The sequence below is a fragment of the Pelodiscus sinensis genome, chromosome 5 (genome assembly GCF_049634645.1).
Source record: "Pelodiscus sinensis isolate JC-2024 chromosome 5, ASM4963464v1, whole genome shotgun sequence".
In the NCBI taxonomy this organism is placed as follows: Eukaryota; Metazoa; Chordata; order Testudines; family Trionychidae; genus Pelodiscus; species Pelodiscus sinensis.
Genome location: NC_134715.1, coordinates 116,411,061 through 116,437,026, shown reverse-complemented (window position 1 = coordinate 116,437,026; position 25,966 = coordinate 116,411,061). Strand labels below are relative to the sequence as shown.

The window sequence follows — 25,966 nt, the reverse complement described above, 5'->3', positions numbered from 1 at the left end:
GACCTGCTGCTCCGGAGGCTGTAAAGCTTTGTCACATAACAGCAGTTTCAGGCGCATATCTCTATCTCTGCGTGCCCGCGGAGTCAATTTAGCACAGTGAGTGCATTTTTGTGGCACATGCGCCTCTCCTAAGCATCTGACACAAGCTTCATGCCCGTCAGATGCTGGCATGGCTTCCTTGCAGAGAGCGCACCGTTTAAATCCCGGTGACCCAGGCATAATGTCCTGTTTTTGTCTTTTTGTCTTCTTTTTTTTTTTTTTTTTTTTTTTACCTAACTAACTATTATTAACCAATTAACTAACTAACTTTCTCTTTCTGTGTTTTTTTTTTTTTTTTTGTGTGTAGTAACGGCTCCTGTCTGAGGAGACAAACGGCGTTCCGCCAGCAACCACGGGCGGCTGAGAGGAACTGACAAGGGGGAGCCGGTCCGTTGCAAAGGCGCGAACGCCGCGCGCTGCGTCCGCACGTGCGCGGTCCGGCTCGGCTACGGCTATAGAAGTTTTCCGACCAGCGGCGCCGGGACGGGACCCGACACCTGGAGTGGAGCACCCACGGGGACCACTCGAAGAAGAAGCAAGGCTTAACTGCAGCAAGGAAGGTTTAGGTTGTACATTAGGAAAAACTTCCTAACGGTCAAGGTGGTTAAACACTGGATTAAATTGCCTAAGGAGGTTGTGGAATCTCAATCACTGGAGATATTCAAGAGCAGGTTAGTCAGACATCTATCAGGGATGATCTAGACCATGTTTGGTCCTGCCATGAGGGTAGGGGACTGGACTTGATGATCTCTCGAGATCCCTTCCAGTTCTAGTATTCTATGATCATGTGAAACATGCACACATTTTAAAATGATTCTTCTGTTTCTAATACTTATTACAATAAAGAAGCAAATCCCTATTCTTATTTCCCCCAAAGGTCCAGGTATGTAGAAATCCTTAAGCCTGGTCTATACATAAAAGGTTTGTCAACTCTAGTGTAAATACATTATGGGAAAAGCAGGCTTTTGATAGAAGGGTTTATTTTGCTTAGGAACTGGTATACAGGCAGTCCCCGAGTTACGCGGATCTGACTTATGTCGGATCCGACTTAAGTCGGATCCGCAGTTACGAACGGGGCTTTTCTCGCTCTGGAGGACGGGAGCAGCAGGACGCCCAGATGCGCCATGGTCCGCCACCCCCGTCCTCCGGGGCGAGAAAAGCTGCTCCCCATCTCCCTGCAGACCAGGGAGACGGGGAGCAAAGCCTTGGAGCACGCCCACAGCGGGACAGCCCAGGCGCGCTTGAGCTGTCCCCCTCCGGGCGTGCTCCGCGGCTTTGCTCCCCGTCTCCCGACCAGCAGACCAGGGAGATGGGGAGCAAAGCCGTGGAGCACGCCTGCAAGGGGACAGCTCAAGCGCGCCCGGGCTGTCCCGCTGCGGGCGTGCTCCAAGGCTTTGCTCCCCGTCTCCCAGGTCAGCAGACCACCCCCGCCACCCCCATCTCCCTGGTCTGCTGGGGGGGGGGGGGTGCAGCCAGTGCCCCCCCCCCCCGAGCAGACCAGGCTTTTCTTGCCTACCCCTGGGGTAGAGCAGCTGGGGGCTGCCGGGTTGGTCCTGCAGCGCCGCTCTGGACCAACCCGGCAGCACCCCAGCTGCTCTGCCCCAGGCATCCTGATTCAGCCGCTGCTGGTCAGTTTCAGGAGCGGCTGAATCAGGACGCCTGGGGCAGAGCAGCTGGAGTGCTGCTGGGTTGCTCCAGTAGCGCCGAGGAGCCGCGCTACTGGAGCAACCCAGCAGCACCCCAGCTGCTCTGCCCCAGGCGTCCCCAAGTCAGCCGCTGCTGAAACTGACCAGCGGCTGACTACAGGAAGCCCGAGGCAGAGTTGCTCTGCCCCAGGCTTCCTGGAATCAGCCGCTGATCAGTTTCAGCAGCAGCTGACTTGGGGACGCCTGGGTTTCTTAAGTTGAATCTGTATGTAAGTCAGAACTGGCATCCAGATTCAGCCGCGGTTGAAACTGATCAGTTTCAGCAGCGGCAGACGCCAGTTCCGACTTACATACAGATTCAACTTAAGAACAAACCTACAGTCCCTATCTTGTACGTAACCTGGGGACTGCCTCTAATCTATGCCAGTAAAAGGACTTTTTTAGCCAGTATGAACTGTCTACCCTAGGAGGATTTGCCAGGAGAGCTACACCAACAAATGTTTTAAATGTAAAGAAGGCCTTAAAGATGGCAACAATCCAAAATATTTAAATAAATGGTTTTCCGTTGTTGTTTTACAGCACAATTAATCACGAGTAATTTTTTAAACTGCATTTATATTTTTAACCATTTGACAGCCCCAGTTATTAGCCCAAGTTTTGGTTCTGTATTTTGATTTTAAATATAAAAATGTGCTCAATTTTGTGATCACATATTGTGAAGTGAAAAATTCATTTTAATAATGTGATTTAAAATCTTATTATATTACAGAACACTTAAATTATGGGACAGTGATGAGACAGTTTTTATCAACACAATTCTTAAAATTTAAACCTTGTCTACGTTTAGTGCACCCACTACTGCTAATATCAGAAAACTTTTGATAGAAAAGGCTAGCGCAGAAAAAGACATATAAATACATTACTTAACAATGAGTAGTCCTGTAGCACCTTAGAGAAGAACAAAAATATATATATCGTATCATGAGCTTTTATAGTAAAAAACCACTTCCAAAGGGGAATTCATTATTTTTTAAAGTTATAGACTAAGACGGCCTACCTCTCTAAGACATTCTTTATCAGTCACTCATATACCATGGTCATGAACAGAGTATAAGACCTTAGAGAGATACCTTATGAAACTATGTAAGGTATTTGGTATATGTAAGAAAATATGTAAGACAGTACTTGGTCCTGCCATTAGGGCAGGGAACTGGACTTGATGACCTCCTCAAGGTCCCAGTATTCTATGATTCTATGTCCAGTTTTTTAAAGAAACAAACCAATCCCTAAAGTAAGCTTCTACTGTCACCTTGGAGCTTGTCCATATATGGAATTATTCAGGAATAGCTTCATGTAGAATTAATAAGTAATAGCTGTTATACTTTTAAGTTTACAGCCTATCTCAGTCTGTATTAACTTCCGAATATAGGCAAGTACAGAGTCCCGAAAAAACAAACAAACCAACCATTTTTCTCAGCCTATGCAGAAATGCCAAATTTGCCCAGCAGGTGTCTTCAGAATTTTGAGAGCACACAATCATAGAGTCATTTATCTTGCCATATATTTTTAAACAAACTTCTTAGTGATTTCAGTGGGGTGTTCTGCTTAACAAAATGATGCACAGAATAGAAGCATAACTTTTGTAGACACTAGCATATTTGTACACGAGTGTTTAGGATCACTATCAGTCATTTTAATGTTACCAGTTGAATTAACTGCTAACCAGCAGAGATTAGCCTGAAGCTTGAACAAAAGTCCTTTATTTATTCCTCTTCCCCACAAATGTGGATTATTTGAACTACATTTCATAGCTCAGATCAAAGTCTAACTAGGAAAACACCCTGCCAGATTTTTTTAAAATAGAATACATGACGTTTACTCAACCTGCTCCCTGATAGATCAATAATCCTTATTTAGAAAAATATGTATCATTTTATCATTTTGACCATCCAAAAATATAAGAAACATTTGTTACAATGTGTCCTCCTATTTTTCTCCCTTATTTATAACTTCTCTGTATTGTCAGCTGTGTTTTCACAAAATGTCCTTTTTAATACTCAGATTTAGAGAATTATTGGGAACAACAAACCCAAAGAAAATCACTCACAACATTTTAAAGAATACACACATACGCTTTAATTAAAACACTTATCGCACAGGTATGTAATTAAAAACAATAGGCAAATAGCTACTTTGAAACATTTCTATGAGCTACTTCTTTAGTTTAATTTTTTTGCAATGTCAGAGTGCCTTGTCAGCATTTTTTAACCTTTGCTCGATCACTTAAAAATTCAAGGTAGAAATAGTGTAGCTGAGAAACTTCAGTAGAGCATATTTAAGATTTTAATTTTAAATAATAGGCCAGAATGTTGGCTAATGATAAATTGATGTCACTTTATTGATTTCAATGGGACTATATTAAGTTACATCAGCTGAGAATCTGGCCCACAATCTTCACATAAGCTTGGCTGAACCTTTGTTCTTTTAAAATTACTTAAATTCTTGCTGGAGGACATAGAGCTGCATGCAAGGAGGTAGGTCTTGGGGTATAGGAACTCATGTAACTCATGATTTAGATAGCAGACAGGGTCATCAGATAATTTGTATACTGTTTTTGTCTCCACTAACTGGCTGTGACTTGAAGCAAGGCATGTAGGGCAAAATGTTCAAAAGCCCCTGGGTGTGTCTAGACTGGCAAGATTTGCGCAAAAACTTGCCAGCTGTCTACACTGGCTGCTTGAATTTGCGCAAGAGCACTGACTTTGTAATGTACAAAATCAGTAGTGCTTGCGCAAATACTTTCACGCTCCTGCTCAGGGATAAGCCCTTTTGCGCAAGGATACTTGCGCAAGAGGGCCAGTGTAGACAGGCACCTTAATTTTTTGTGCAAGAAAGCCCGATGGCTAAAATGGCCATCGGAGCTTTCTTGTGCAAAAGCGTGTCTAGATTGGCATGGATTCTTTTGCGCAAAAGCACTTTTTGCACAAAAACATCCTTGCCAATCTAGACGCTCTTTTGCAGAAATACTTTTAACGGAAAAACTTTTCCGCAAAATCATGCCAGTCTAGATGCAGCCCCTATGTCACTGAGGGAATTACTTCCATTGACTTTCAATCAGCCTTATGTTCTTAAGTCACTTAAGGTCTTTTGAACAATGTACCCTTTGAGAAAGGAACCTCAGTTTCTCCATCTGCAAAAGAGGAATGATACAGAACTCACCATTGTACAATCATCTGTGATTCTCTGAAAAGCAGCAAATTAAGTGTTAAGTATGTATTGTTTTATTAATTAATGGAAGTACCTGGCAGCTCCGAGGAAAGTCAGGATGATATAGGAGGGAGAATCCAATAGCTAGGGGAGTTATATGAGTTGGTGTGTTGTTAAAGAAGGTATCTGTAGCTGGAGGTGACGGAGGAGTTGAATCCGGTGTGAGGGGAGGAGGACTGCAGTAGAGCTAGGTAGGTAAGCTTGGTATTTCCAGAGCAACTTTATTACATCATAGGGAATGTATTTGTCAACATTATTCTACAGGCTGAGTTATCTGTATATTAAATGTAATTAGGCTCACCTCAGCCATACATTTAAAAGACAACTTCAGTTAAGCCTCTTTTCCCCTCCCCTCAGTTGTTTTGAGAGAGTTCCTTTTTTTTCCTCTCCACATGTTGATTTATCTTGTCAAACTCTTTTGTTCTCATGCAGATGCTAAATTGTGCTCCAGCTCTGTGATCATCTGTGAGGATTCCTATGTTAATTTCCTGCCCCATGTGAGATCCTCGGCTTCCAGAACACCAGGTACAAAATGTTTTCTTTTACAAAAGAGTCTAAAAGTGAGGTTGCAAAATTTGCAGTTGGTACAAAATTACTCAAAATAGTTAAGTCCAAATCTTACTGCAAAGAGTTATAAAGGAATCTCACAAAACTGTGATTGGGCAACACAAGGACAGATGGACATGGAAAAATATAATCCCAACTATACATACAAAAATGATGGGGTCTAAAATAGCTGTTACTACTCAAGAAAGAGACCCTGGAATCATTGTAGATAGTCCCCTGAAACATCTGCATAATGTGTAGTGGCAGTCTAAAAAGCTAACAGAATATTCTATATAATTAGGAAAGGAACAGATAATGAAACAGAAAATATAATGTATCTATATAAAGTCATGGTACATATCTTGAATATTGCATGAAGATCTGGTTCACTACATCTAAAAAAAGATATATATTGGATTTGGAAAAGGCACAGAAAGGGCAACAGAAATAATTAAGGGTAAGGAATAGTTTCCATATGAGGAGAGATGAACAAGATTGGGACTTTTCATCTTGGAAAAGAAATGAGTAAAGAGTAAGGGGCTTTTTTAGAGGTCTAGAAAAACATGAATTGTGTGGAAAAATAAAGTGAGAAAGTGTTATTTATTCCTTCACTAACATAACACTAGAAGCTCACCCGATGAAATTTATAGGCAGCAGATTTAAAAACAAACAAAACAAATTATTTCTTCATGGTCAACCTGTGGAACTCTTTGCCAAAAGATGGTGGAAAGGCCCAATCTATAATAGGGTTCTAGTAAGAATGAAATGAGTTCAAGGATGGGCAGGGATGGTGTCCATATTTTCTGTTTACCAGATGATGGGAATGGGCATCAAGGGATGGATCATTTGATGATTGCCTTTTGTGTTCATGCCCTCTGAAGTACCTGGAATTAGCCACTGTTAAAGATGAGATATTGGGCTAGATGGACTATTGGTCTGACCCAATATGGCCATTTCTATGTTCTTATAGTGCCCAAATGTATCTGACCCCTGCTGTAATCCATTAGACCCCACTCCCCTTCCAGTGCTGAGAGAGAGCCCAGGAGCCCTGACTGTCTCTCCTTCTCTGCAGAGTTAGTAATAAAATAAAAATGTATATTAAAAATGTAAAGCTAACCAGTGTCCCTGAAGTGACTTGCCACAAGATGTCAGACTATGTTAGTGTTAGAGCTGAGAGTCTAATATTTATTTATTTTACTTTCTTTTATATAAGAATTAGATGAAGTGTTCCTGTCAGCTAACTAAGTTATCTACCAAAACAAAACAAAAAAATTCTCCAGTGCCTTAGTAGCCCCTGGAAAAGTGTGTGTATGTATGGGAAGGCAGATGGGGGTCGGTCCCTCCCAATTTGCTGCTTGGCTTGTACTGAGTGAGCATGGTCAATAACACTACTGAAGCTGCTGTCCTCGGTCTGCCCCCACCCAAACTCTCACCCTCCATCACAGCATGCACAGGTTATCACCCTCCTCCCAAAACACCGATCTATAAAGGCACATCTGCTTAAATACAATAAATCCTGCATCTTGGCAGGGAGCTAGACTAGATGACCCTTGCAGTCCTTTCTAACCCTATGGTCCTATGATTGCTGGCTTCATCTGGAATATGTCTGTCAGCTGAAGAGGCACCGTAGCTAAAAGAGCTGCGCACATTACTATATTGTGCTTCCATAGTGGTTTTGGCAGAGTCTCAGGAACTCAGTATATGGATACAAACAGCTGCTAGGTGAATTTAGCAAGCTGCCAAGTAAGTAGCACACTTTGAGCAGTAAGGCTGGTGTGTGGGCAGAGAAATAACAGTGACTCTCTTAGCAGCTTCTCTAAGGCCAGCGGTTTCTGGTATTGGGCCAAAACCACTCTCCTTCTGGAACAAAAACAAGCTAGAACCCATTTATTCGACATGGCTTTAACACTTGCCACCCAAAGTGTATTAAAAACTGGATTAGCTGGAATCATGTATAAGTTCCAAACTCTTCTCTTGGCCTAATGTTGTTTGAATCAGGTTAACATGAGTTATATTTGATTGGAACTAAAGGCTTCTTTGTCACCTTTTCACACCAGAAGTCTTCGGCGGATCTTCCGTATTTTTTGGCTAAGAATAATTTCAAATCAGGACTTGCTTGCGCAATGTAAACAAGACAACATGGCTGCCATCATTATGAAAAGACACTGGAGATAGATTGGGCACGAGCTCAGGAAAGATGGAAGCTCCATCACAAAGATTGCTGTGCACTGGACCCCTGAAGAGAAGCAGAAATGAGGACGACCCAAGACAACATGGTGCCGGACCGCTGAAGTAGAAATGAAGACAATGAATTAAACTTGGGTTACTATTGAGAGGCTGGCCAGAGACAGACAGAAGTGGAGGATCTTTGCTGTTGCCCTATACGCCAGTGGGCGTGAAGGACAACAACAATGATGATGATGATGAAAGGCTCCTTTACAGTATTTTTCTAACTATTGTTTAATTACTGTCAGAAATACTCGAATGGCCACACTAGCACTGTTACTCTTGCCACAGAAATAAGACTGAATAAAAGGGTGTCATGAAAGCAGTGCAATACCTCTATTTGGAGGGGCGAAGTATCTGTTTCCTAACTAGCAAGGATGTTTTTCTTACGGACACTTTTCTTATGTCTTATGAACACTTATTTTTTCATTTTGTTTTCTTTAATCTAAAATAAGTCATTTTATAATGAAAGTATACAGGTGGTGGTATAAGCCTTGACTTAAAAAAATGTTTTAAGTAAATACCTGTGTCAAACCCTGTTTAGCTCAGCACTTAGGTAAATGTTTAAATTAAAAAGAAATCACACACTCCTTAATAAAATAGTTATGCTGATAACACTTAAGTGTAGACCAGACCTGAATCAGTGAAACTTAGGTAAATGCTTAAATTCAAGCATTTTCCTAAGTTTCACTGATTTAGGTCTCGTCTACACTTAAGTGTTATCAGCAGAACTATCTCATTGAGGAGTGTGTGATTTTTTTTTTTTTTTTTTAACCTGACATAGTTATGCTGATAAAAGCTGTAGTTTGGACTAGGGATGTTAGATAGTGGGTAACAGAATAGCCGAGTAACTGCAGGAATTCTTATCGATAGCTGGACTATTCTGTAGTCCCTGGAGGTGGGGCTGGCAGTCACTGCGCTCCGGCCCCACTTCCAGGGAGCCCTCTGACACCCCGTGCTGCTCCCTCTATATCAGGTGGGAGCCAGTCTGCTAGGGGAGCCAATTTAAAAACCAGCTCCCCATGCAGATCGGCTGCCTGCCACTCCTGATACAGAGGCAGTAGCATGGGGTGGCAGCAGCCCCTGTCTGTGGGTAGTCTGAGTTCTCCGTACAGAGAGGCTGTTCTGCATCTCAAAGCAGCAGCCCCTGTCCACAGAGGGTCCAAGCTCACTGTGGACAGGCCTGTGGGGAGCTCGGGCCTGCCATGGCCAGAGGCTGCTTCGAGGCAGCCTCCCCAGCCTCATCTCTGTGCTGCTGCCTCTTATAGAGGAAGCAGCACGGGAGTGTGGCAGGCAACATCATCATTAAAAGCCAGCTCCCCCCAGCAGTACAGTGTAGGCTTATTAGTCATATAGTTGACTACACATAGACATCCTTAGTGTGGACACAGCTATACTAGTAGAAGGTGTTTCATTCCAGCATAAGCTTACTTCACTTCTTTGAACCAGAATATACTATACCACAATAAACACTGTTTAGTGTAACTAGGACTTTGTCAATTTAACTATAGTTAAGTGGCAAAATATTTAAGGGTAGACAAGGCATTAAATTGGACTAAATCATGTACTTAAAGTTAAGCCCATGCTTCAGTGCTTTGCTGAGTCAAGGAGTGAATATGCAATGGAGTCTAAGCTAGGGAAAAGGGAGTTGATGTATTAGATCCAATTTTGCTGATGGAAGCAGTTAACTTTTAAAACATCAGGGATGCAGATCTAAATAAATAAAACCAAGGCTTTGGAGGTATTACGGTACTTTAAAAAAAGCAGTTTTATGAAAACAATGCACTTCATACATCATTTGCAAAACCCAAGAACTTCAAAGAAATAGTTAAGGAAACTAGTCTTACATTCTTCACTTGTGAAGCAAACATATTATCATCAAGTCCAGAGGAAAATATATTTAGTCACAAAATCCTTAATTCTAACACAGACAGTTGGCTAATTTTAAGGAATATTTATCTATCCTTTTGTGTTAAAATATTATTTTCATTATCTAATTGAATAGAAAATACTAGTAAAGATATTGATAATTTAACAGCGGGCTCTTTTGTTAAACACTTATAGCTGTTTCTGGAAAATAATGTTGTATAATTTATGATAACTTGCAATTGAGGTAGGTCAGTTTGTCTTTATCCAGCCTCCCCAATTATCACCTCTAATATCATTAGCTCACAGACCTTACCTCCCCCCATCATCCCCCCTCTGTTCTGAAATTTGATTTGTCCTTTTCATATGTGTTCATTTTTTTGATTGTATCCTTTGGTATATATGGTTGTGCCAATTTTATTCCACTATTTGATCTGAGGAAGTGGGTCTGGCCCACGAAAGCTCATCACCTAATAAACCATCTTGTTAGTCTTTAAAGTGCTAAATAGTCCTGTTTTTTGTTTCAGTACTTATTTGGGGTCAGAGTTAAGCCCAAACTACACTGCTGCAGGCTACCCCATTATACAATCTCACTCAAAATGTATCAAGATCTATCTTATTTCTAATTAAGTTGTTTGCCCTCCACAACATCTATTGGGAGGCTGTTCCAGAACCTCAATCTTCTGATGGTTAAAAATCTTCTTATTTCCTGCCTAAGTTTATTAATGACCAGGTTATATCCATTTGGTTTTGTGTCAACACTGTACCTAAAATTAATAGCTCTTCACCCCTTGTTTTTACTCCCTGATTTGATTTATAGAGGAATTATAGCCTCTCTCTCAGATTTTGTTTTGGTTGGATAAACAAGCCATCCTTTTAAAATATTCTCTTGTAAAATAGACTCTCCATTCCACAGATTATCCTAGTAGCCCTGTTCCTCTCTGAATTCATCTTTCTTGAACATGGATTTACGCAGCGTTCTAAATGAAGGCTTACCAGTGCCTTGAAGAAGGACACCAATACTTCCTATTTCTGGAAGTAATAACCTTGCCTGACACATCCTAGGACTGTATTTGAATTTTTTACAACCACGGTACATTGTGGCTCACGGATAACCTGCTATCAACCAATGCACCTATGTCGCCACTGTCACTTTCAGCTGATGAGCCCCCAGCTTAAAGCACAAATTCTTGCTATTAATCTTTAATTGCATAACCTTGCAATTTGGTAGTATTAAATTTCAACCCATTTCTATTACTATTTCTATTACTCCAGTTTCCAAGGTCATCCAGTTCTTCCTGTATAATATTACATACGTCTCTGTGTTGTGAGTAGATTTCCACCATTAATACAAATATTAAATAAAATTAATCTGAAGACTGATCTCCGAGGAACTCCATTAATAACTTCCCTCTAGCTGGCTCTAACAAAGCCTCATTTACTGGCATTGCCAATCTCTCAGACATTAAGCAATAAAAGACGTTGAAAAGTTTGTTCAACTTTTTCCTGTACTATCTCCACTGGCATTTTCAGGGTATTTGCATTCACTGTAAGATTTCATAGAATCATAGGGCTGGAAGAGACCTCAGGAGGTCATCAAGTCTAGCCCCCTGCCCAAAGCAGGACCAATCCCAACTAAATCAACCCAGCCAGAGACTTAAGCAGAGACTTAAAAACCTCTAGGGATGGAGATTTCACCACCTCCCTACGTAACCCATTCCAGTACTTCACCACCCTCCTAGTGAAATAATTTTTCCTAATAACCAACATAAACCTCCCCCACTGTAACTTGAATTTCCCGGAAGTTACAATAGTTACCTGCTTGAACTGAAGCAACTGGGTTGATACCTTCATCAGGAGAGGAGAATATTGCTATTTGGATTGGCTGACACTGTTTCTTGCAGATTTCTGCTCAGAGTCTTGTAACATGTAATGCACTAGTTGAGTAGACCTTGAGTAGATCTGAAATGGGGCAAATAGAATAAGTATTCCTACATGATTGTATGCCCCCAAGAAACACAGACTAGTTATGACTGTAAACTCTAGGGATATGGAGCTGCAGGCCATGGAGGGAGAAAACATGAAAGCTATTGAAACCCTTAATGTGTGGTTATGTCTACCCAGCAAAGTTATTTTGAAAAAACAGCTGTTATTTCGAAATAACTTTACCAGCGTCCACACAGCCAAACTGCTATTTTGAAATTAAATTGAAATAGCGGAGGGCTTATTTCAAAATTGGTAAGCCTCATTCCACAAGGAATAGCACCAATTTTGAAATTGCTATTTCGAAATAAGCTCTGTGTAGATGCTTATTTCTAAATAGGGGGCCTCCAGCCCTTCCCAGGGTGTCCTGGTGGCCACTCTGGGCACAACCAAGAAAACTCCTTTCCCTCCTCCCCTCCCCAGAGCCCTTAAAGGGGTAGACTCTGGCCACAGTGCCTGTGCCAGCTCCAAGCCTGCCAGCCCAGAGCCAGCAGTCACTTTACCTGACCCAGTGGCCCCAGCATGAGCCAGGCAGCCAGTGCCAGCCAGCCCTCCACCGCTCCCCAAGACAGGTTGCCAGCTCCCAGGAGCCTGCCAGGGGCCAGAAAAGGCAGGCGCCTGCCTGGTGCAGTGCAGAGATCAGGGATCTAATTCAGGTTTGGGGGGATGCCTCCAACATCCATGATCTCCGCACTAAATGGAGGAACCTAACCGTCTACAGGTGGATGGCTGCCATCTGGGCCACTAAAGGCCACATGCGAACCCAGGAGCAGGTTCACATGAAAATCAAGAAGCTGTGGCAGGCGTATGCCAGGGCCACAGGGGGCAGCTCCCAACCAGGGGCAGACTCAGACCCCGGCTCCTATTTTGATGCCATGGACCACAACCTGGGGGGCAGGAAGGTCCATGCCCCCCAGATGGTCTTCGACCCTGGGGCAGAGTTTGCTGCCTCGTGCTCCTTCAGTCCCTGCTGCCTCCCCAGCTACTGCTCCTCCTCCCCCTTCCGCTTCTCCCCACCGTCTCCACATCCCGAGGGACACCAAGGCCCCCGCACCAATGGTGCTGGGAGACAGTTGGACCGGCAAAACCCCCAACCCTGAGCCCTGAGCTTTTTCCCCTTCCTCCCGCTGCCAGCTCCCTCCTCCCAAGTTTCTGCCTCCCTCCTCCCCCTCCCACCTTCTTTCTCCAGTCTCAACTCAGTTCCATTCCCCCTCTACCCCAGTTTTGTTCAATAAAGAGGCTTTGTTGTAATGAACACATGTCTTTTATTGTACATCAGGAAGAGGGGGTAGGGAGGGGTATGCAGAAGGACGTGAGGGAGGAATGAGGCACAAGCCCCTACTGGGGCACACCAGGGAGACTGTTACTGCCTGCAGAACGTGCTGCCAGGTTCGTAGCAACACATCCAGGAGAAGCACCAGAGTGCCCAGAGGTGGCTCCGGCTCCATGCTGCAGAGTGCTGTGGTATCCTGAGTGAGGGCAACCAGAGCATGCAGAGAAAAAAAATGCTTCACTGTCCCTCAGTGAGGTAGGCAATCAAGCAGGGAAACCTTAGAACCGGCTGTCCGGGGGGGGGAGGTGTCCCTTTAAGAACAGGTCTCAGATACCTTGTGTGGCTCCATTTTTAAATCCTCCTTAGTCCTAACTTCATGCCTGCGGCTACACGCAGCACGGAGTAGGTAGTTCGAATTAACAACCCTAATTCGAACTACCGTTACTGCTCATTAGAATCTTTAATTCGACTACCTACTCCATGCTGCGTGTAGCCGCGGACACAGAGTTAGTTTAAAAATGGCGGCACCCAGGAACATGCAAATGAAGCCCAGGATATTTAAATCCCGGGCACCATTTGCAACTGCAAATGGCGCCAGCAGAGTTACAGAGAAAAAAACTGATCCCTGTGCAACCCCACTGTGGGTTGTCAATTTCACTGTTTAGCGCTTCGCTGCAGCGCTTCTAAGTGAAAACGGCTTTAAAGAAATTTTTTTTTTTTTTAAACAAGAGAACACCTAACAAGTAACAGGAACACAGTTAACACTAAAACTTTAACTATTTACAGGTAGACAACTATCTAAAACCATGACTGAAAAAGAGATCAGGGAGCTCCGACCACGACCTGAGGCGGTTGAGAGGAACTGACGGTTGCCGGCTCACGCGCGGCTGATCAAAGGCGCGAACGCTATCCTGGTGAACTACGCATGCGCGAGTTGGTGGAGCACGGCTATGAAAAGTCTCCGAGCCGGGGCGCCGGGACGGAACCCAACACCTAGAGTGGAGCACCCACGGGGCCACTCGAAGAAGAAATAGGCACTGCAGGGATAAAATCTTGCTGCCAAGAGAAGTTAAGAATGAGCTCGTTTTTTGAGGAGTACAGGATCTGTCGGAAAATCACCCCGCTGTCAGCAGAACCACATCTAAACCGCTGTTTCAGTTTCGAAATGGCGCTTGTTCAAAACAGCATCAGAACATGATTATACAAGTGAAGCCTGGGATATTTTAAATCCCTGCTTCAGTTGCACTTTCAATGTGCTTTATTTATATCCTTCTGCCAACAGAGGGGTGTAGTATAGATCTAGCCTTTGAGAGAAATCAACTTAAGATGCACAACTCCCACTACGAGGATAATGTACCTGGAGTCAATGTACCTTAAGTCATTTTTTTCGCAGCGTCCCTATTGCAGGAGACTGATAGGAGAAACTCTCTTATTGACTTCCCTTTCTTCTTGTGACACTGTGGAGTACTGGGGTTGATGGGGGATGCCATCAATGGTTGATTTAGCAGGTCCTTACTAGACCTGCTAAATCAAACCCTGAAAGATTGGTATCTGGAGTGTCTATCTCAGGATAAGTGTAGAACTGGCCTCAGAGAAGATATTGCTGCTGTCCTTGTTCCCTTTTGTTCCCTTTCTCTCTTGTTTGTTACCTGGCTAACTGTGTCCAATCTAAAACTAGACTGTAAATTCTACAAAGCAGGGACCATCTCTCTCTCTCTTTGTTATTTAAAATGTCTAATACATGATTGGTTACAATAAGAACAATACAAATTTTTTTCAGAGCCCTACTGGATAAATGTCAGGGCAAAACGTTTCCTAGAATTCTTTCATAATGTCTGAAAAACAATTTGGGGTCCATTTGGACTGAGGTTTTTGTATAAATGCAAGATGGTTATTTGGTCCCCGATCAGACACTCAGTATCCCGGCAATAACATAAGGAACTTTTTTCTGAGACATCTTCTCACTTCCTTAAGTTTGTCCTGCTGAGCCTCTGTCATTGGCAAAACTAGTCTATTGAATTTGATATTGTTTTTATTAATATGTACATGCAACCTGCTGGGATGTGCTGGGTATATACAAATAAATTAATATAATGAATCTGCCACCAGCGCATCCTTTTCTGACCACCATCTGTCTACCAATCATGTGCTGTCTCCCAGCTGGGCACCCAAGAGACAAGCCATTCAAGATCACTGTGACAACATACAGCATATGGTGCTATTTACACATTTTAAGAGGGTAATAGTTGTTAGACTGTCATATTAGCAGTTAAAAAGTAATATTTGGAGGCTATGTTTTGTTAAGGAAGCCTTTCACTCAGTAGGTATATTTTTCACATATAGATTTTTTCAGTGGCTCTGGAGTAAGAGTTACTAAATAGAGAAATTCTGATTTATTTTTCTTCATATATCTCAGTTCTTTTGTGGATATAATTTGGAATGAACAATAAAATACATAAAATGGAGACGAGGCAGTGATTATTAAAAGTTTTATTTCATGTGCCTTTTAGGGACATTATGGGCTCCCCTCACCCTTTCGAGAATGTAAACCAATCTGTGTAGTTTTTAAACTATTTGTAAGATCAAGGATGTGGTTATGAAAAGACTTACAATTTATAGGATACTTAAGCATTAAGGATTGAGGCACAGAACATTTCCTGGGGATTAAGGACTGGCTGGGTGAGCCTCAGGCCATTAACCCCCGCCTGTCATTAATCTCCAGGAAATACCCTGCAGTGAGGTCGTTACTGCTGTTATATGCTGAAACTGAAAACAAACAACGGTGTGTGTTTTTAATACATGATGCAGTTTAATTTGGAATGTAGAGAATTAATGCCTGTGCATTAGCTAGTCATATTGCTAGAACTGATCAATTCCATTAATCTTACTGTTTTATGATAGACATTATGGCGTTGCATGGGTGTAAGAAAAGGCAGAATTTGACCCATAGTGTGTGATACAATTTAATATGATGAATCAATGAAATCAGTGTTGTTTCATTGGTGTAAATGTGAACAGAATTTAGCCCTTTGCATAGAAAACTACCATAAAATGCTTATTTCACAATAAAGCAATTTATTTACAGCTCTAAGCATCTTGCAGCCTTTTAAAAAAACTCAATGAATAATCCTTTTAGGTTCTCTCTAAAGCTGGTGAAATGCCTGTGCTGCAGTCCTGAGGCAGCACACAGGCTGCATAAAATAGCATAAATAGTATCTAAATTACTTGGAATACAAAATACACATACAGTTATAGATACTTACAAAAGACAAATTCATACTGAAAGGACTACAGTATATGCTTAGCAGTCATAAAGCATCTAAGGAAAAAAAGTGGCATTATATTTTGTGTGTGTGTGTGTGCGTGTGTGTGTGTAAAAAGCACCGAAAAGCTATTTTTATGCATGTTCCTAAAAAAAAATGCAGGCCTATTTTTAAAGAAGACTGGCTGCTTAAACATTTATCATATTGTAGATATGCAGATATATTTTCATAAAGGTATGTGGAGCTTTTAAAAAAAAATCTTTGTAAAAAGCTTTCTGTCTGTGTGTACATGGCCTCAGTCCTTGCAACCTCCTAAAGAGTCCGTCAAGGCACAACTTAAAAGCTCATTCAGGCAACCATGACCCCCTGCCAGCAGATTGTCTGCCTAAAAGGTAAGAAAAGCTAAAAAGAAGTAGAAACTTAAAAGTAGCGTCTCAAAGGCTGCATAGATCTTTTTTTGTTAAACCTAAAGTGTTTAAAAGCTTTAATATTGATGGCCTGTCAACTTTGTCCTGATTCTTTGGCTTTCAGTTAAAAGGTTTTTGTTGTTGTAGCTTATGCAGTTGCTCTGTTGCTATGGAAACGTGACATCAAAATGACGTTTCTCTGTTTAAAAGCTTTTAACTAAATTCCTGCCTGTCAGATGTAGGCCCCATTTTGTGCACTCAAGCTTCAAGCTGTTGCAAAAAGGTTTCATATGTTCTGTTGTCATTCAAATTCTTTATCCACATATGCATGTCTTGCACTACAAAAACCTAAACTAAAAACTCAATCTATATTAAGTGTCCTCTTTTAAAACCCTTTTAGGTCAATCAGCAATGGCTGCAGCAGAAATTCCCAGTTACATTGTTTCTTCTCAGACTGAGAAACACAGAAGGGCCAGAAACTGGACTGATGCAGAAATGAGAGGTTTAATGCTGGTTTGGGAAGAATTTTTTGATGAACTGAAACAAACTAAAAGGAATGCCAAAGTTTATGAGAAAATGGCTAACAAACTCTTTGAAATGACTGGAGAAATTCGCCACGGAGAGGAAATAAAGATAAAAATTACAAATATGACATTCCAGTACAGGTAAGCTTCAGTTAATTCTTTTTATTTTGAGAGATTTTAGCAGGGACAACGCAGAGCTATTTGCCTTTCAGAAAAAAGTCTCATACAGGAAATCTATAGATAAAAGATTAAAGATTGTTCATATCGCTTTTAAAAATCTCTCCTGTCAGTACTATTACATCTTTATTATTTTCTCTCCCATTTATTTTCAAACTCAGGCACAACTTTGTTTCTTTATAGTTAACTAATGGGAATATGAAATATTGGAATGAAAATGTATTTGGAGTTAAAATAGAATTTCTTCTTTAGGGGACTGATAATGTGAGCTTGTCAGCAGTTCCTGGCAGCTAAACTAGTGCAGTTTGAAGTGACCAGTTACAATCAGTGTTACAAGTAAAAGTTCAAATACAAATAATTTATTTAGGAATGAAGTTCCCCATTTTTGGCATTGAAAGTTGAAGGGACAAAAATAATTGGATGTCTTATTACTGAGTGACACATATTGCTATAATTATAAGCAGCTCTAGTGAAACAACTATTATATCTGCAGAGAAAGAATCAATGTGCTCTGTGAATAGTGCTCTAAGAGAGTGGGGGAGGGGGCAGAGGTATCTAGAACATGATAAAGATGAGGCAATCTCAGTCATGAGGGAAAGTTGGCTTGAAAGATTGAGAGTCACACATTTGTTGTTTCTAAAAAATAGCAGAAATATTTGCATTATTTGTTTCTGTTTTGTTTTTAAATCTCTAATTGACACAAACTGCTACACGCTGGAAATCTTGAGTGGTCATTTAGGTGTGTGTTTGGGATGCAAGAGTATCAAATATGTGTCTTTTATTACATCTCTACTCAAAGCTAGTATTCATAATTAAAAAAGGTTATTACAGAAGCAAATCATATTACAATTGCTTGCTTATCTTTGGGGCACACTTGCTATATTTCATGCAGACATCGCTCATAAAATAGAAAACTAGGGTGAATGCTGGAAACCACTTTAACTTTGAATATCCCTTTTCTCAATTTGTCAGACCTATTAATATGTAAGGTATTTTTCTGTAATGTTAAGACTGGTACTTTATACTCAGCAGTTAACATCTTCAAAGTGCTTTACAGATACCTACTTAATCCTCACAACACACCTCTCAGGGAGGTAAGAAAGTATTATCTATCCCCATTTTACAGCTACAGAAACTGGAACTGAAGCTATTATTTCCCCAAGATTACAAAGCAAGTCATCCTTATACCCAGAATTAGAACCCAGGAGTTCTGGACTACCAGGCCTTTGCTTAGCTCACTAAATCATGAAGCCTCTTTGCTTGCAAATACATCCAATTGTACATAGGTTTACAGGAGTCCAGAAATACTGCATGATATTTCAAGTAGAATAATGGCTATGTGCAGTGGGTTACTTCTGTAAATTTTGTTCTGAATTTTCTTTTATTATTGACCACACAGTCCCATTTTTTCTAATTCATATTTTCTGTTAAGCAGTATTGGGAGGAGAGGGAGTGAAACATACAAACTGTGGAGGAAAATTTACTTTTTCATTCCTACATGTTTTCATTAACTTCCAGAAGCCTTTTCAATGCATGCGTCAAAATGTATTGAGCTACAATGCACATTAAAATGCCAATTTTGGAGAGCTTTGAAGACTTCCCTGTGCTGGCATGTTACTGATTCAGTATTTTCTGGAGTCACAAATACACTTTGAAATGTCAAATGATATTGCTGTTTTATAATGGAGACTTAAGTTTACTGATATTATTTTAAGACAATGTGATATAAAGTAAAACGATAAACAAAAGTGATAACTCCCAGTTTGTGTTTATTAATTATTACTAATTGTTTCTCATTAATTTGTGGAGATGGAAAACATTACAGTAGAATTTCTAGTTACTACTCTGCTGTCTGCTTTGCTTTGATTTTGGACACCAGCATTTCACTTTGAGTTTTAGGTGTCTGGAGGATACTTGGAGATCATGTCATGCATCACATTTCAATGCACAGTCATGTGAACTGAAATGGAGGGCATGAAAATCATGAAAAATGCTCTGTAGTCAGATAATATTTTGTAACAATTATATGGAATTATATGGAGTTGTTAAAATTGAACTAAAAGCATTTAATAAAAGTAGCGGGGAAACCAGGTCTTTCTGTATCCAAATTATATTTTCCTCCCACCACCCCTGTAACAAAATTGTAGACTTTGATTTCATGAGATCATAGGGTTGGAAGGAAATTGAGAGGTTATCACTTCCAGTCTCCTACACTCATATCCAAGTGTTAGATAAATATCTAAATCCATCTGTTGTATTTCTAGGGTGCTTATCACCATAATAATATTCAGACTAATATTCATAATAGTGGTGCTAGTCTGTTTTTGCAAAAACAAGAAGTCCTGTGGCACCTTAAAGATAAACACATTTATTTGGACATAAGATCTGTGAGCTGAAGCCCACTTCATGAGATGCATCTGACAAAGTGGGCTCCAGACCATGAAAGCTTATTTCCAAATAAGTGTGTTTATCTTTAAGGTGCTACAGGACTCCTCCTTGTTCTTATCATAATAGTTTGCCACCATCAGAAGGAATCAGGTACCACCATCAGAAGGAATCAGGATATAGAATGGTGCCAGATAACACTAATGTCCATCTACATACTATTGGTGCAGAAATAACCCTCAAGTTCCCTCCCGACCAAAACAACCCTATAATTTAAAAAAAACAGCCATTTACCTGAGCACCTCTGTGATGCAGGCATATTTAAGAGTGAATGTGATGTTGCTGGTGTACAAGCATGTTGGGACATCTGGTTGAGCGGGTAATGGTGACTTGTAGCTTCAGAGATCTAAATTAGAAAATAGGTAATATTGCAATTAATAATGTCTTTCAACCTGAAGGATCCCATAGCACTTTATGGCCTGATCCTGCAAACATTTAGGGTTGCCAGATGGTTTAAACAAAAATACCGGGGACACTTGACATTACATCACAATCTACATTACATCTTATTTAGAAAATACCAGACATTTATATTTTCTCAATTTGTTTCCTGAACAGAAAGCTCAAATACTGGACTGTCCTGTTCAAAACCAGACACCTGGCAACCCTAATAACTACTGACTGTAGTGCTTATGGTTCTCAATGTAAGCCTTAGTTCATTGCTCAGCAGTGGTCTAAAAAGATGACAAAATGCTGGAATGCATTAAGAATGGGTTTTAAAAATAATACAGTATAACTCCGATGGTCCGGCATCTGCCGGTCCGGCACTCCTGATGGTCCGGCACCATCAGGAACCCGGAAGTGCTCCGGGAAGCCGGACCATTGGAGCTGCTCTGCCCCCAGCTTCCCCGATTCAGCCGCTGCTAAAACTGTGCTGAATCCGGGAAGCAGGGGGCAGAACAGCTGGAGTGCTGCCGGGCAGGTCCAGTAGCACTGCCCCTTGGGGCTGCGGGACCAACCCAGCAGCACCCCAGCTGTCCCGGATTCAGCCGCTGCTGAAATTGACCAGCGGCTGACTCCAGGAAGCCCAAGACAGAGCTGCTCTGCCTCTGGCTTTCTGGAGTCAGCCGCTGATAAGTTTCAGCAGCAGCTGACTTGGGGACACCTGGGGCAGAGCAGTTGGGGTGCTGCTGGGTTGGTCCAGTAGCGCCGCTCCTCGGCGCTGTGGGACCAACCCAGCAGCCTTCCAGCTGCTCTGCCCCAGGCGTCCTGATTCAGCCACTGCTGAAACTGACCAGGGCTGACTCCAGAAAGCCCAGGGCAGAGAATCTCTGTCTCGGGCTTCCTGGAGTCAGCTGCTGATCAGTATCAGCAGCGGCTGACTTGGGGACACCTGGGGCAGAGCAGCTGGGGTGCTGCTGGGTTGGTCCAGTAGCGCCAAGGAGCGGCGCTGCAGGACCAACCCATCAGCACCATAGCTGCTCTGCCCCAGGCGTCCCCAAGAGCAGCTGGGGTGCTGACGGGTTGGTCTCGCAGCACCAAGGGTCAGCGCTACCGGACCAACCCAGCAGCACCCCAGCTGCTCTGCTGCAGGCGTCCCCGATTCAGCCGCTGCTGAAACTGACCAGCAGCGGCTGAATCGGGGACTCCTGGGGCACAGCCGGACTATCAGAAGGGAGGGCTATGAGGGGGTCTAGGGTAGCATCCTCCCACCCCACCCCAGACCCCTCATAGCCCCCCCTTCTGATAGTCCGGCATATCTGATAATCCGGCACCCCCTGGGTCCTAAAGGTGCCGGATTATCGGAAGTTTACTGTACTGCAATATTATAATACTGTTATATAAATCAGCAGTAAGTTCTCCCCTTGAATTGAATTGAGTTTTGAACATCCTATCTCAAAAAGGACATAACAGAAAAAGGGTGTGGTGGGGATTAGAGATTGTTAAAATGATTGAAGGCATAGACAAATTCCTTATGGGGAAATACGGAAAAGTTTGGAACTTTTTAAAGAGAAGACAAATTAATAAAATGCAATATGACAGAGGCACATGAAGTAACAAATGGTACAGAGAATGTAAACCAAGTGTTCCTCTTATTTTAAGATACTTTTTACAGAACACTTAATTAGCAGGTAGAACTCAATGATATCCTTTTGCAAAGTAGTATTTTTAAAAGATTAGACGTTTTGTAGAGATGAGAACATTGGTAGTTTAAATTAGATATAATTTTTAAAACATATAAAATATATAAATTCTTGTGACTTTATATTAATATTCATTATTAATTCTTCTAGAAGTAGTCTGTGCCACAATTGTCCACTAACAGGTTTCTTGCATCTTCCTGTGAAACCTTTGGTATTGGCCACTGTCAGAAATAGGAGACTGGAATAGATGGTCTGATATGGTAGGCAGTTCATGAATACTACCGTTAAATCCAGTGACTTCATGGTAATAAGCATCTTGCCTAAAATAAATGTTTGCATGTCTGCAATACATACAGTGATCATTTCATTCACCACAGTAGCTAAGGGCCTAACCTCCATGAAGAATTTAGTGCACATACAGCTGGGCAAAATCCTCCTATAGCAATAGAAACATTTAGGACAAATAGCCACTGATTTTTAATGTTCTGTGTGAAAGGGATCTGTTGCAGTACACTGCATGTACTTGCATTTATCGAACTTGGAAGGTGAAGGTCTGAGTCCAGCATGTTGGGCGTGAAAGTTAAAGTTTCTGGTAAGAGTATCAAAAATGCTGTTTACATTTATAAGTCATCTGCTGCAGTTTAGAATCACACAGAATATGTCCTGAATTCTTTCTATTGTGTTTGGTAACTTGGACATTCAGAACACACAAACCTAGAGTTAGCCCTTCTAATTGAAAATACATTCCTATCAACACTAATATCAAATTACTGCAGAAAGCTAAATTTGAATATTTTACCAGTTTTCTCTTAATTTTCAATAATTCATAGCAGACCCACAACTAAAGTACTGTGCTTCCCTATATTTTTCTCTCCCTCGTCATTGATTGGTGCATGAACAATGTTATTTATTATTTATTTTGAAAGCTTTTTTCAGAAATCCCAGGAGATGAATCTTGTTTCCATTCCATTTCTCCAGACTAATAGTAATATCCAACAAATAATAGACTCATAGAACTGGAAGGAATTTTTTTTCTCCCTCCTCCTTGTAACACCCTTTTAGATATTTGAAAACTGCTATCACACCCTCTTTGTCTTCTCTTTTCTAAACTAAACATTCCCAATTCTTTCAGTCATCCCTCATAGGTCATGTTTTCTAGACCTTTAATCTTTATTTTTGCTCTTCTCTGGACCTCCTCCAATTTCTCCACATCTTTCTTGAAGTGTGGTGCCCAGAACTGGACACAATACTCCACTTGAGGCCTAATCAGCGCAGAGTAGAGTAGAAGAATGACGACTTGTATCTTGCTCACAACACTCCAGTTAGTGCATCCCAGAATCATGTTTGCATTTTTAGCAACAGTGTCACACTATTGACTCCTGTTTAATTTGTTGTCCACTCTGACCCCTAAATCCCTTTCAGCAATACTCCTTCCTAGACAATCATCTCCCATTCATTTTTTTAACTGTATTCTTTGGTATATATGGTTGTGACTATTTTCTTCCACTATTTGATCTGAGGAAGTGGGTCTGGCCCACGAAAGCTCATCATCTAATAAACCATCTTGTTAGTCTTTAAAGTGCTACATTGTCCTGCATTTTGCTTCATTTCCCATTCTGTATGTGTGAAATGGATTGTTACTTCCTAAGTGGAGTACTTTGCATTTGTCCTTATTAAACTTCATCCTATTAACCTCAGACCATTTGTCTAATTTTCCAGATCATTTTGAATTATGAACCTATCCTCCAAAACTCTTGCAACTCCCCAAGCTTGGTATCATCTGCAGACTTAATAAGCGTACTCTCTATGCCAGCATCTAAATCATTGATGAAGATATTGAACAGAATCGGTCCCAAAACAGACCCCAGCGGAACACCACTTGTTATACCATATAATAATAATTCTGTAATAATAATAACACCATAATAATAATAATAATAATAATAATAATAATAATATCCCCTCCCCTCACAATCCAGCACTAGTATCTTGAACAGAGAAGTAAAAGATCAAGTTAGAGATTAAATGTATTTGTACTACATTATTTGATTAAATGTATATCTTTTAAAAACTCTTTGTAAAATGTAATGTTTTATTAATTTTATTTTAAGGTACTTTAATACTCATGAAATTGCCAAATTAAAGAATATAGAGAATAAAGTCCTAGGCTACGTCTACACTGGCCCCTTCTCCAGAAGAGGCATGCTAATTTCGAACTTTGGAATAGGGAAATCCGCGGGGGATTTAAATATCCCCCGCGAGATTTAAATAAACATGGCCACCGCTTTTTTTCCGGCTTGGGGAAAAACCGGAAAAGAGCGTCTAGACTGGCGCGATCCTCCGGAATAAAGCCCTTTTCTGGAGGATCTCTTATTCCTACTTTGAAATAAGTGTAGGCCAGTGTAGACGTAGCCCTAGTGATCCACCAAACAAGCAATAGAAGTATAACTTGCTCCAACAATGTGGCTCAACCCAAATGGCAGAAGGTTCTGGAAAGTGATTAATTAGATCTGTGCTCACTGAGTTGTTGATTTTCATGTAATACCATGACCAACAAGATTGCCAATTGTGGTAGTAATGTTTTTGTACCTTGAATATCTATCTGTACACTGGGAACTGGCCTGAGATTACTAATTCATTTGAGATAATTGTCAGCGTCTTCTGATCTGGGCTGGATTTAAACTAGTGTTTTAGAGATGAAAAAAGTCTAATTCATTAAACAGTTCCTCAGCCAATTTACTTTATATAAATGTAAATGAGAGAATGGTCCCACTCTTGTGAGGAACATTCTGAGCTCCAGCACTACCCCATTTGGAATCAGATAATGAAAGGATCTGAGACCTCACTCTAGCTCCCTTTACCCAGATGCCTGTCTGACCTGGGAGTATGTCTACACAAAAAAGTTATTTCGAAATAACAGCTCTTGTTTCAAAATAACTTTACTAGCGTCTATACAGCCAAACCGCTATTTTGAAATTAATTCGAAATAGCGGAGCGCTTATTTCGAATTTGGAAAACCTCATTCCATGAGGAATAATGCCAAATTTGAAATAGCTATTTCGAAATAAGTGCTGTGTAGACACTTATATTGAAATAGGGGGCCTCCGGGCTTCCAAGGGTGCCTGGTAGCCACTCCAGCCTCAACCAAGAACACTCCTCTCCCTTCCTCCTCCCTGGAGCCCTTAAAGGGGTTGACTCTGGCCACAGTGCCTGTGCCAGCTCCAAGCCTGCCAGCCCAGAGCCAGCTGTCACTGCCTCTGACTCAGTGGCCCCAAAACATGAGCCAGCAAGCCAATGGCAGCCAGCCCTCCACCGCTCCCCAGAAGCCCGGAGAAGGTGGGCGCCTTCCTGGTCCAGGGTGGAGATCATGGACTTTATTCAGGTTTGGGAGGGATGCCCTTAATGTCCATGATCTCCAGACTAGATGGAGGAACGCGGCCGTCTATGGCAGAATAGCTGCCAGCCTGGCCACCAAAGGCCACATGCGAACCCAGGAGCAGGTTTGCATGAAAATCAAGTTAGTCCGGCGAGACCCCCAAACCTGAGCCCTGAGCTTCCCCTCCCCGTTCTTCCCCTTGCTTCCCCCTTCCAGCTCCCTCCTCCCAGGTTTTCCCCTCTCCTCTCTTCTCTCCTCTCCTGCCTCCTTTCCCCAGTCTCACCAGAATTTTATTCTCCCCACCCCAATTTTGTTAAATAAAGAGTTGGTGTTCATGAAAATACATGTATTTTATTTTACATCAGGAAGGGAAGTTAGGGAGGGGTAAGTGGAAGGACGTGAGGGAGGAATGAGGCACAAGTCCCGAGTGGGGCAGACCAGGGAGGGTCTTAGTGCTCCTCGGGGTGGAAGCTCTTCTGCAGGGCCTCCTGGATATTGACAGCCTCCCGATGGACCTCCGGGATGGCAGCCTGCAGAAAGTGCAGCCAGGTTTCAGCAACACGTCCATGAGAAGCACCAAAGTGCCCAGGGGCAGCTGTGGCTCCATGTTGCAGAGTGCTGTGCTGTCCTGAGTGAGGGCAACCAGAGCACGCAGAGACAAAATGCTTTGCTGTCCCTCATCGAGGTAGGCAAGCAAGCAAGGAAAGCTGAGAACCGGCTATCTGGGGGGGTTCTTTTAAACACAGACCTCATATAGCCTCAGGCAGCAGCCACACAAAGTAAGTCCTGACCAGATTCCCTGCCGTACCTGGTTCCAGCCTGCCTTAAATGCAATGCAGTGTCC

At 41.9% G+C, this 25,966-nt stretch overlaps 1 protein-coding gene and 1 long non-coding RNA gene across 3 annotated transcripts in view; one reads left to right on the top strand and one right to left on the bottom strand.

Annotated features, from left to right (window-relative positions):
- The window catches only part of LOC106732361 (uncharacterized), a 116,149-nt gene that overhangs the window by 47,488 nt on the left and 42,695 nt on the right, over nucleotides 1-25,966 (bottom strand). For both annotated transcript variants that reach the window (XR_001368625.3, XR_012904406.1), the window contains exons 2-3: nucleotides 19,897-20,008; nucleotides 11,409-11,552 (exon numbers count right to left, since the gene is read on the bottom strand). This is a non-coding gene — a long non-coding RNA (uncharacterized LOC106732361). The remainder of the gene's footprint in view (nucleotides 1-11,408; nucleotides 11,553-19,896; nucleotides 20,009-25,966) is intronic.
- MSANTD1 (Myb/SANT DNA binding domain containing 1) overlaps nucleotides 16,737-25,966 on the top strand; it is a 32,512-nt gene continuing 23,282 nt past the window's right edge. Inside the window, exons 1-2 of the mRNA XM_025187341.2 lie at nucleotides 16,737-16,799; nucleotides 16,917-17,181. Coding sequence (XP_025043126.1) covers nucleotides 16,928-17,181 — 254 coding nt within the window. The 5' untranslated portion in view covers nucleotides 16,737-16,799; nucleotides 16,917-16,927. The remainder of the gene's footprint in view (nucleotides 16,800-16,916; nucleotides 17,182-25,966) is intronic.